The 11978-nt window shown below is 55.8% G+C and overlaps 1 protein-coding gene across 1 annotated transcript; it reads right to left on the minus strand.

The window, feature by feature from the left end:
• Positions 1–4688: 4688 nt before the first annotated feature.
• Positions 4689–8094, minus strand: LOC141025888 (uncharacterized). The gene is made up of 6 exons (XM_073501822.1): positions 7782–8094; positions 7366–7514; positions 7001–7288; positions 5564–6745; positions 5356–5452; positions 4689–5242 (listed from the first exon to the last, which is right to left on the minus strand). Exons 1-6 carry the CDS (start codon positions 8092–8094, stop codon positions 4689–4691), a joined length of 2583 nt encoding a protein of 860 aa, XP_073357923.1.
• Positions 8095–11978: the final 3884 nt, after the last annotated feature.

Here is an 11978-nt window from a genome sequence, read left to right on the forward strand (position 1 = left end):
TTGGTCCCATTGTGACCCGGCATCTTGAGCTGTAAGTATATGTAACACGGTCGTGCCATGAACTTGGCGTAAGCCGGCCGCCCAAATATGGCATGGTACGGACTTCTTATCTTGACCACCTCGAAGGTCAATTTTTCCACCCTGTAGTTGCATTCATCTCCAAAGGCCACTTCCAGTTCGATCTTACCAACTGGATAAGCCGACTTACCAGGTACCACACCATGGAAAACAGTATTGGACTGGCTGAGGTTCTTATTAATCAACCCCATGCGACGGAAGGTTTCATAATAGAGGATGTTGATGCTGCTGCCTCCATCCATGAGCACCTTAGTGAACTTATATCCTCCCACCTGAGGAGCCACCACCAGGGCCAGGTGACCCGGATTATCAACCCGGGGAGGGTGATCCTCCCTACTCCACACAATGGGCTGCTCAGACCATCTTAAATAGCGTGGAACCGCCGGCTCAACAGCATTCACAGCCCTCTTATGAAGATTCTGATCTCACTTACACAGACTGGTGGTAAACACATGATACTGTCCACCATTGAGCTGCTTTGGATTGGTCTGGTATCCCCCCCTGTTGCTGTTGATGCCCTTGGCCGGACTGCTGATTAAAGCCCCCTTGAACATTCTGAGGATTCGAATTTAAGCCGCCGCCCGGGCCATGAAAGCCGCCGGCGCCTGAGCCGCCGCCCGGGCCATTGTTGCCATTAAAGGCGTTGGAATTCTTAAAGGCCTTCATGATTGCGCAATCTTTCGATAGATGAGTAGCTGGCTTCTCCCTAGAGCCATGCCTTGGACAAGGCTCATTCAACAACTGCTCAAGCGTTGGGCCTGAACCGCCGGCTCGGGGAGGTGGCCTCCCTTTACGTCGCAGGTTGTTACCCTGTGAGCTGGCATTGGCCACAAACTCCATGCTGCCATCAGCCTTACGCTTGTTACCTCCTTGGTTCGCCGGGTTATGTTGAGGACCCTTGCCATTGCCGTTCTTCTTTCCCTCCCCTGTCCTTTCATCATCTGACGCCGGGTCCTTGGTACTATCAGAGTCGGCGTACTTGACGAGAGCCGCCATCAGCGTACCCATATCATTGCAGTCGCGCTTGAGCCGCCCGAGTTTCATCTTCAGGGGCAGGAAACGACAATTCTGCTCCAACATTAAGACTGCAGAGCCGGCATCCATCTTATCAGATGAATGTATTATCTCTTTGACCCGGCGAACCCAATGTGTCATAGACTCACCCTCCTGCTGTTTACAGTTAGTCAAATCCACAATTGACATAGACTGCCTACAGGTATCTTTGAAGTTTTGGATGAACCGGGCCTTCAGCTCAGCCCAAGACCCGATAGAATTCGGCGGCAGCCCTTTCAACCAAGTGCGGGCAGTCCCATCTAACATCATGGTGAAGTACTTGGCCATCGCCGCTTCGCTGACCTCCAGCAATTCCATGGCCATCTCGTAACTCTCGATCCAGGCTCTGGGTTGTAAATCAGTCGTGTAATTAGGCACCTTCCTAGGCCCTTTAAAATCCTTGGGTAGACGTTCATTGCGGAGAGCCAACACTAAACAAGGGACACCTCCAGTCCTCGTAGGGATACCCACGTCGGTGGAAGCCGTCGGATAAGCCGGGGGTGTCTGGTAAGCCATCAACTGAGGCACCTGCTCCGCCTCTTGCCGTGTTCTGTCTTGGTCTGCTGCGTGAAAGGCCCCGTTATGAGCCGGGCCGTGGCCAGGTGGCAAGTCATGGCGTCGGACATTACTTGAGCCGGTCGCTGAGACCATGTGTCTGCTATAACTCGGGCTCCGGCCTGGACGAGGGGTTGAATGGATCCTGTCCTGGCTATAAGAGTACGCCTCTTGCTGCGCCAGAGCTGTCTGAAGGAGTTCTCTGACCCGGCGGGTTTCAACCGCTGTTGGAGAGTCGCCATCAATTGGGAGAGCAGCCAACAGTGCCGCCGCGGCGACCATGTTTTCCAGCGGGTTGGCATAATGACCCGGTGGTATTGGCACGTACTGAGGCGGGGCAGGGTTCACTCGGGGAGGTCCCATCACTTGGGGCTGAATTGGTGTCCCAGCCCCGGGCACTATGATCTCCGGCGGGTTACTAGACCCTACACCCGGCGTGTTGAAGAGGTTTCGAGGATCGTAAACCGGAGGGAGTCGAGATTGGGCCTTTTGATGCCTCCTTCTCATGACCTCATTGGATGCGTTTTGATCCATTGTGAGCCGGAAGGACTGTGCCTGAATCAGCTGAGTCTGGGCGTCGAGAGCCGCCCTCTCTGCAGCCATCCTGATCCCCTCCGCCGCCAGATCCTCCTTGGCCTTTGCTAGATCCAACTTTAACTGGGCCACCTCTGCGTCATGTTGAACTTGATCCGCCGGAGCCACCGTAGCGGTCAACAGGACCGTCATCTTGTCTGTGAGATCCATCAGCACCTGAGCCGGTGAGGGCACCGGGCTTCCTGACCCGGAGGCGGGGTTTTGAACAGGTTGCATGCCGGCCATGAAGATTCCAACCCGGCTCGGCGGTTCAAAGGGGTCCGGAATGTTGTCGCCGTCGGAACAGCCCCTGAGCCTGCCATCCTGAAGTTGATATAACGAATTTGACTCATCCGTAGCCGACTCGCTGTCAGAGCCGGCAGCCGTCTCATCACCAGATCCAGACCCTTCAGAGAGTCCTCCATGGACACATCCCACGAAAGCATGCTTCAAGGCAGGTAGAGCCCGGGCGGGTCGTGCACGCTGAGCCGTCTCGATGAGATCGGTGCAGAGTTCCGGCTCAGGGCCCGGCTCACCAATCTTACCAATGAAGACGTGGATTCCGCCGAAGGGGACCCGGTACCCGTACTCGATTGAGCCGGCGTCGGGGACCCAGGTTGCATCGTCGATGTAGAGCTTGCCGCGACGACTCTTGGTCATCCGGCCCACAGCGTATCCCTTGAGCCCTTCGAAGCTGCCCTTCAAGAACTCAAATCCACCGTGCGCTGGCCCCACGGTGGGCGCCAACTGTCGTGGAATTGTCACGGCAGATGTCCTCGAGCTAGGACTTAGTCGTGGAGCCATCGCAGCTAGGAAGCTTAAAGGGGTTAAACGGGACAAGGAACACGGGGGTTATACTGGTTCGGCCCCTTACGGTGAAGGTAAAAGCCTACGTCCAGTTGAGGTGGTATTGATTATGGTTTCGATGACCAGGGAGCTTAATCGCTATGCCTGGTTCTCGACGAGATCTTACTTGTCCCTAAACCGCCGCCGGGTCGCCCCTTTATATAGAGAGGTTGACGCCCAGCGGCTCTCAGAGTCCCGGCCGGCTCATAAGAGTGTCCGGCTCGGACTCTCAACTATTCTTGCCTTACACTACAAGTTCCACCATAATGGCGGTTATCACTACGGGCCTTGAGCCATCTCCGGGTCTTAAGCCCATTATTGACCCGCCGTCTTCAAGCTCGGTACTGGGCTTCGCGTGATGACCATTATGAGTAACCCGGCCCCTCCTGGGCGGGTGACTCTAATGGTTATGTCCGGCAAGCCTCGCACCGAGCGGCAAGGTACTAGCTACAGAAAGCAAGCAAATGAACAGCCGCGTCCGGCACCTACTCTAGTCTTCTCACCAGCGCGGAGCTAAGTGCTGCCACTAGGACGTGGGAGGGAGCCCCCGAGGCCCGAGGGTGGCACTCCAGAGAATCCGGGGCGTGTACAACCCCAGTCATTATTACGTGAGAGTGTCATGAGCGGAGACCTTCACAGGCACTGGACCTTGCTTCATGGGTAGAACTTCCGGAGGTGCTGGATGTTCCAGGTGTTCTGGATGGGGATCCCGTCCTGCGTCTCCAGGCGCGCGGCACCAGGCCTGGAGGTCCGGGCAACCCTAAACGGGCCCTCCCACATGGGTGAGAGCTTATGCAGCCCCTCCCTGGAGAGCACCCGCCTCAGTACGAGATCACCCACCTCGAGCGTCCTGGAGCAGACGCTGCGGCAGTGGTACCGCCGCAGCGCCTGCTGGTACCTTGCCGCTCGGTGCGAGGCTTGACGGCGGCGTTCCTCCCCCAGCACGAGGTCCATCCCTCGCGTGGCGTCCTGACATGCCTCGTCAAATGCCAAGACTTGCGCGGAGCGATTCCTGACCTCGTGAGGGAGAACCGCTTCGGCTTCGTAGACGAGGAAGAACAGAGTCTCGCCCGTCGGCTTGGTGGCGGTGGTGCGGATGGACCACAGCATGGACTGGAGCTCGTCGAGCCAGCCCCTGCCGCAAGCCTCGAGCTTCTTCATGAGGGTTCTTGCCTTGAGGCCTCTCAGGACCTCCGCGTTGGCGCGCTCGGCCTGGCCATTGCTCCTGGGGTGTGCCACTGAGGCGTAGCATATATGCGTTCCAAGGTTAGCACAGTATGTTTTGAAAAGGTTGCTAGTGAAATGCGAGCAGTTATCGGTGATGATGCGATTGGGGACCCCGAACCGGCTCATGAGGCCCTTGATGAACTTGACTGCCGAACTAGCTGGGATGGTGCGGACGGCCTACACCTTCGCCCACTTGGTGAACTTGTCGATGGCGACGTAGAGGTAGCGGTAGCCCCCGAGCGCTTGAGGGAACGGTCCTAGGATGTCCAGCCCCCAGACCGTGAACGGCCATGAGAGCGGGATGTTCTGGAGACCCTGAGCGGTTGGTGGATCTGCCTGGCATGGAATTGGCAGGCTCAGGATCTCACCAGCTCGGTGGCATCACTAAGCGCCGTGGGCCAGTAGAACCCACTCCAGAAAGCCTTGCCCACGAGGGTGCGCGATGAAGAATAATGCCCGCAGTCCCCGCCATGTATGTCGGCGAGCAGCTCGTGCCCCTGCTCTCTGGAGATGCACCACAGAGAGACGTCATTTGGACGCTTCCGATAGAGCTCACCGTCCTGGATGCAGTACGCAGTGGGCTGGCGAGCTACGCGCTCCGCATCCTCCTTCTTCTCCGGCAGGGTCCCCTGAAGAAGGTACGCCTTGAACTCCTCAGTCCAACATCCCTCCTGAGGTTCCAGCGCAGGAAGGAGCTGAGCTCTGGAGGTCGGGCCACAAGCCGGGGCGCCCGACGGAGGGGCCTGAGGGAGGTCCTCGCGAGGTAGTGCTGGTTCTGCTGAGGGCGGAGCTGCAGACGGCTTGAAGAGCCGCTCCTGAAACACACTGGGCTCTTGAGGCAGGCGCCGCGACGCCCTCTTGGAGATGTCGTATGCTTCCTTGTTTGTGCCGCGCGGCAGATGCTGCAATTCTAGGCCAAAGAATTGTTTTTCAATTTTGCGTACCTCCGCAAGGTATGCCTCCATGTGCTCGTCCTTCGGCTTGTATAATTTGTTGGAGAAGTTGACGAGGAGCTGGAGTCACCCTTGATGGTGAGGCACTTCACTCCCAAGGCTGCCGCAGCCTTGAGACCGGCGATCAAGCCTTCGTACTCCGCGGTGTTGTTGGAGTCCTCCTCGCCCTGCTGAAAGCAGAGCTGCACTTCGTAGTAGAGCTTGTCCTGGGTGGGCGAGATGAGCACGGCTCCAGCCCCCGCGCCTTGACGCGCGAAGGCGCCGTCGAAGTACATGACCCAACCGTCTGGCGCCTCGCTTCCTGGTGAGAGTGGGCGGTCCTCGCCTGCTTCGGGGCCGGGGACGTCGGTCCATTCCGCCACGAAGTCAGCGAGCATGGCTCCCTTGATGGCTCTGGTGGTACTGAACTCCAACGGGAACACCTGCAGCTTGATGTTCCATTCGGCGACTATTCCCGCGGCATTGGGGCTCCGGAGCACTCTCTCCAATCGGTAAGCCATGACGAATTTGACAGGGTGGCCCTGGAAGTAGTGGGGCAGCTTGCGGGAGGCGACGAGGAGCACGAGCAGAAGCTTTTGCGGCATGGGGTAGCGTGCCCGTGCGTCACGCAACACCGTCCTGACGAAGTACACCGGGTGCTCGACGAGGGCAGGAGCGTTGACGGGGTCTTGTACCTCCTGAGGTTGGGGGACCTTGAGAGCTTGACCGCTCGCAGGGGTAGCCAGGGCCTCAGGAGCACCATCCCGCGGGGCCTGGTCATCTGCTGGTGCCGCCAAGGCCTCAGAAGCACCGTCCTGAAGCTGCATTGTCTTGTCCCTTCGCGGGGCGTTACCCGGCAGGCCCTTGGCCTGGTGCTCCTCCTGGACCGCCACCAGCGCTGCGCTGGCGGAGTGTGGTGTGGCAGCCAGGTAAAGCACTAGGGGCTCAAGAGGGCGTGGCGCCACCATCACTGGTGGGATGGTGAGGTACCACTTGAGGTCTTGAAATGCTGCGTCAGCCTCCGGAGTCCACTCGAATTGCCCCTTCTTTTTCATCAGTTTGAAAAATGGGAGGGCGCGTTCTCCCAACTTGGAGATGAAGCACCCCAATGAGGTCACGCAACCTACCAGCTTCTGCATTTCCTTGAGAGTCTGCGGCGGGCTCATCCTTTCTATGGCCTTGAGTTTCTCTGGGTTTGCCTTGATTCCCCTGTGTGACACCAGAAAACCTAGCAGCTTGCTGGAGGGAATACCAAACACGCATTTCTCTAGGTTGAGCCGCAGATCCACCACGCGCAGACTGGTAAATGTTTCCTCTAGGTCGTCGATAAGGGTCCTTGCCTCCCAAGACTTCACGACTATGTCGTCGACATATGCCTCAGCATTCCTCCCGAGCTGCTGGCCCAGGGCGATGTGCATCAGTCGCTGGAAGGTTGCCCCGGCGTTGCGCAGGCCGAATGACATGCAAGTGTAGCAGTACACCTCGTAGGGGGTCAGGAAGGCCGTCTTCTCAACATCTTGTACCGCCATTTTGATTTGATGGTAACCCGAGAAGGCATCCAGGAAGCACAGCAGGTCATACTCGGCGGTGGAGTCGATGATCTGATTGATGCGCGGGAGCGGGAAGGTGTCTTGAGGGCAGGCCTTATTGAGGTTGGTGAAGTCGACGCACATGCGCTCCTTCCCGCCTTTCTTGGCGACGACGACCGGGTTCGCCAACCATTCCGGGTACTGCACCTCCCGAATGACACCAGCGTTATGCAGCTTGCGGGTTTCTTGGACAATGAACGACTGCTTCTCTGTGGACTGCCGCCGTGCCTTCTGCTTCACTGGCCGGGCGTTAGGGCACACCCTCAAGTGATGCTCGATTATTCTCCTCGGGATCCCATCCAGGTCCCTGGGCTCCCATGCGAACACCCCCTTGTTCGCGCGCAAGAAGTCGACCAGCACCTTTTCCTGATCTGGAGGAAAGTTGGCGCCTATGGTGAAGGTGGCACCCGATGCTCCGTCTTCATCGAACGACACCTGCTTTGTTTTGGCATGATCTTGAGAGAACAACTGCTTCTTCTTCGCTGGCACAGACCCTGGGACCTCTAGGGCACCTTCTTCGGCCGGGCGCGCCGCTGCTGTGGGAACTTGAGGGCCGCCAGGGCTTCCTTGGTGTCTCCGGCCACGGTGAGGACGCCGCTGCTCCCTGGCATCTTCATGAGGTTGCAGGCAAGGTGAGTTGCCACCATAAACTTGGCCAGGGCTGGGTACCCAAGGATGGCATTGTACGGGAGGCTGATGCGGGCGATGTCGAAGTCGATGAGCTCGGTGTGGTAGTTGTCATGGGTGCCGAAGGTGACGGGGAGGCGGATCTGCCCTAGGGGACTGGTGGGGCAGAGTCGGCCATGCGGTACGTGGAGCAGGCCAAAAGCCTCCACGAAGAGTACATTAAGACCGGCTCCGCCGTCGATGAGGGTCTTGGTAACCGCCAAATTGCAGATGGTGGGGGTGCAGAGCATCGGGAGCGTGCCTGCGCCCGCGGTGGTCGTTGGGTGGTCCCTTGAGTCGAAGGTGAGGTCGGCCTTGGGTGCCGCCCATCCCGGAGGAGCTCCTTGCTGCACGTGGGCGGCACCCACTTGGCGAAAGAACTGCTTGACGTGGCGGTCCGAGGGCAGCTCCTGCGAACCGCTAAGGAGGCCTGCGACGGCGTGGATTGCCGGCGCCCCTAAACATGCGGTGAAGAGGCCGCGCAGCTCCTCCCAGGAAGCCACAGAGGATCCCAGCAAGCTGAGCAGGCAGGCGTGCGGCACGCCTGCGAGGGCCATGGGGAGCCAGTTGGCCATGACTTTGTCGTCACCGCCAGCCACCAACACGGACTCCTCGTACGCCTGGAGGAAGCCTGCTGGGTTCGCCGTGCCGTCGTAGCGGGCGGCAACTCTGGCTTGAACTTAGGCGGCCACTGCACCTGTCGTAGGGCGGGGGTGAAAGCTCGGAGGCCCTCGACCTCTCCGAAGGCGCGTGCCGATCCGGTCGATGGAGGAGCGTCTTCCATGAGAGCCCACGGCGGAGTGCAACGGACGGAGTGGCGGATCTTCGACGCACCCCAACCTGGCGCGCAAAATATCGGATTCGGGGTTCCGCAGACCCTTGAGAGGTTCGAACTCTGGGGTGCGTGCAAAGGACTCGTACTCCCCAGTCTACCTGCTCGCTAATCTCACAGCCTAGCTCGACGAACCGAATAGAAAAGAGGCACGACAGTTTACCCAGGTTCGGGCCACCTTGCGGTGTAAAACCCTACTCCTGCTTTGTGGTGGATTGGCCTCGAGGGGCTGAGAATTAACTAGTAAAGTGGGAGAACAACCTCAGGAGGAGAGGTGTTCTTTCGCTCGGATGAGCTGGTGGGTGTGAGGATGATCTCCCTTGTCCCTGGCGGTGGCTAGGTCCTATTTATAGTGGCCTTGGTCCCCTTCCCAAATGTAAGGCGGGAAGGGATCCCACAACGGCCAAATTCGAAGGGGGACAGCTAGTACATGCTATCCTGACAAAATTAGTCTTCGCCTGAAAAAGCTTCTGGTCGTGATGCCGTGGTGGGCTCGACGATGACCTCCGTCCTGCCGTCCTGGCGGACTTGGTCTTGTTGCACCAAAATGGAAACCTTTGGTTGATTCCTTGGGACTCCACGTTTGCGCTTGCCTCCTTCGCACAAAAGAGGAAACTGGTACACTACGCCCGCTGCCGCCCGCCTGGCCCTGATCGTCATGGCTCACATCATCTGAACCTTGCGAGGTGAGCCTTGCATAGAAATCTCCGCTCCTCGGGAGCCGACCTGAGGAGGCCGTCCCTCGAGGAGGCTTGGTGTCATCCGCCTCACGAGGCTTGGCCCCTCGTGAGGGTCTTGGGTTGCTGATCCTGAAGCTGGGCCGTACCAGGCCGTCGATAGAGCCACGCCATGGGCCGCAGGCAGGCAAGTCTGGGCACCCCCGGTCCCAGGACGCCGACAAAGGACACAACAGCTGGATAGTTTAGTAGTAGAACACATCCTCAGGTCTTCTAGTTCACACGGCATGACTTTGAGAACTTCATATCCACCGTGGACCTGGTTCTAATTCAAACAGAAACCAAATATTTTATTGCTACCTTCGTTCTGAAATGTAATATGATTTTCGATATTTTACTCCATATAAGACTACATATACGCACAGAAATGAGTGAACAAACACACTAGAACATGTCTACATGAGATACATAAAAAAGTCAGAACATCTTATATTTGTGAACAGAGGGATTACTTGCAATATCCATAACACAAGTTAGTGAGATAACTATACTCCCTTCCAAGTAATGAGAGCTAAAATCTTGCATTTCCTAAAGCTAGCATTGATGTTCATAAAGTACTTGAAAGTAATCTATAAGAAATCCATGTTATGTGCAAAAATCATATGTATGTCAACCTCTCACATGTTTTGGTCAAAAGAGCCATTTAGAACCGTCATTTGGCACACAAAGATCACATGCAAGATCGCCCAGAAAGTTGTACTACTAGTACTAGTACTGCGTGTACATTACACAAACCTCATATATTAGCAAGCACTCTGCAAGTTAGATGAAAAAACATGATCAAGATCGCCAAAAAGATCGTCAAGAAGAGATATTACCTAGACTGGCTTAACGAGGGATCCCGGAGAGGGGGGCTTGGACAGGGTGATGGCCTTAAGCTTGTCTGCGGTAGTCTCGGTGGGGTGCTTACGCTTCTTCGTACCCTGAGCCTCGATGGTTTTTGCTAGAGCCATAGACATCACTTCGGCCGGTGCTCCAGGATCCATCAAGAAACTGTCAAATATAAATAAAAGAAAAGAAACCATAATCCCAAACCCAGAAGAAGAACAGAGAGGGAGTTAGGATCGGTCACGGGGTTGCATGACCGGGACTTGGCCAGAAGCAACACCATTGATGTGCTCACCTTTCCTTCTTTGGGAGAGAAGAACAATGGCAGAAGCGCGTTGGTTTTCTCGAAGAAATGAGGAACAAGATGAGGGAGAAGCGAGTTGGGGTTTTCTTCAAGAGAGGAAGATGAGGGAGAAGAGTGAAATGATGGTTGCTTCGTCCGTGCTACTTACTGCTGCAAGGGTCGGCTTTTGTGATTTGACGGCTCATTGCGCATTACTGCGGCACTTCAACCGGGGTAGTCTACCGTGTAGCTGTGCACTCTAGTACGAAGTAATTTAGTGCATGGCAAGTGGACCCGATGCTGGTTGTCCCACACGTCGGCGAAAGTGAGTAGCAAGGTTCCCGACGAAAGTCGAGGAGGATCCGCACGGTAGAGCATGTCCACTATTTCTTAAAAAATGATTACAACAAGGGTATCCACTCTTACGATGGAGGAGTGCAAAACACGGAGCCACTTGAACTTACACTACTAGTACTCCTACTACCACGCATGTGCAGTGGTTCATACATCAGTCTTGTTGCTAGTGTAGTAAGATATGACGATAAAAAATGATGTTGTGCGCTTATCAACTATGAACAGTAATGTAACATGCCCATTTTTTTACTGTCTAGTTGAGAATGAATGGTGAGATCAATGTTAATGGAATTAGTTCTACATTGGACGAAGAGTAGGGTGCTACGGTACTCCACGGAACATGAATATGAAGCACGAATCAGTGTTAGGTACATGAAGGGTGCATGGGAGCAAAAGTTCCCTTCTCAACCCACTTTTGGGTGTTTGGCAGAGTGCATGAAGGGTGCATGAGTCCACACTAGGTTAACACAAAAATACACTAGGAGCATGCATGAAGAGGGGTGCTGAGATGAATGTGCACGAAGAGGAACAACTATGTTGAGATGAGAATGCAACCAAACACACCCGCACACTTTGTGCTACAGTGACTAATCTGCACCGTCAGTTTGATCCAATGATCATGTTGCGCTGAGACATGCTCATGCAGAGGACGCATAAACACCACCGAAGTCCCTCTACTTCTCGAGGCACATGGCGGTGGTGATGCAGGGTGCCACCACCCACAGAGCCCGCTCCTGGTCGACGGGAGCCATATCGTCAAAGATGACGTCCAATGGCATGAATGGATTCTGGTGACGAAGCCCGGAGAGGATTCGCCCGGCAACGGCAATGGCCGCCTGCAACGGCTCAGCTCCTCGGAGATATAGGTGAAGAAGGAGACCAGTTCAGGAAGCTGCAGCTCGTTGAAGTCGAAGGGGTGGTCGAACGGCTTTAGCCCGACGGCCGGCATGGTCGCGCTGGCACGACGGTAGGCATCACGCAGCTGCAATACGTGTGTGGCAACATGGTCCAGCAAGTGGTTGAGGCGATCATGGACCTCGTCACGATCGGCCCGCTCGCGCTCCAGCCGGCTCGCCTAACCGCCTACTTTCTGCAACAACGCCGCCGACTGATGTCTACTACACAACCTTCTTCTTGTAGACGTTGTTGGGCCTCCAAGTGCAGAGGTTTGTAGGACAGTAGCAAATTTCCCTCAAGTGGATGACCTAAGGTTTATCAATCCGTGGGAGGCATAGGATGAAGATGGTCTCTCTCAAACAACCCTACAACCAAATAACAAAGAGTCTCTTGTGTCCCCAACACACCTAATACAATGGTAAATTGTATAGGTGCACTAGTTCGGCGAAGAGATGGTGATACAAGTGCAATATGGATGGTAGATATGAGTATTTGTAATCTGAAAATATAAAAATAGCAAGGTAACTA

This window comes from Aegilops tauschii, chromosome 6 (assembly GCF_002575655.3).
Source record: "Aegilops tauschii subsp. strangulata cultivar AL8/78 chromosome 6, Aet v6.0, whole genome shotgun sequence".
In the NCBI taxonomy this organism is placed as follows: domain Eukaryota; kingdom Viridiplantae; phylum Streptophyta; class Magnoliopsida; order Poales; family Poaceae; genus Aegilops; species Aegilops tauschii.

What these genes read in the sequence shown, in the direction of transcription:
- LOC141025888 (XM_073501822.1), bottom strand. Translation starts at nt 8,094, where the DNA reads ATGGCCAACTGGCTCCCCATGGCCCTCGCAGGCGTGCCGCACGCCTGC. An exon ending in GCGAGGCGCCAGACGGTTGG is followed by an intron (nt 5,453 to 5,563) that starts GTCATGTACTTC and finishes TGCTTTCAGCAG; the next exon opens with GGCGAGGAGGACTCCAACAA. An exon ending in GAAGTGCCTCACCATCAAGG is followed by an intron (nt 5,243 to 5,355) that starts GTGACTCCAGCT and finishes TCTTTGGCCTAG; the next exon opens with AATTGCAGCATCTGCCGCGC.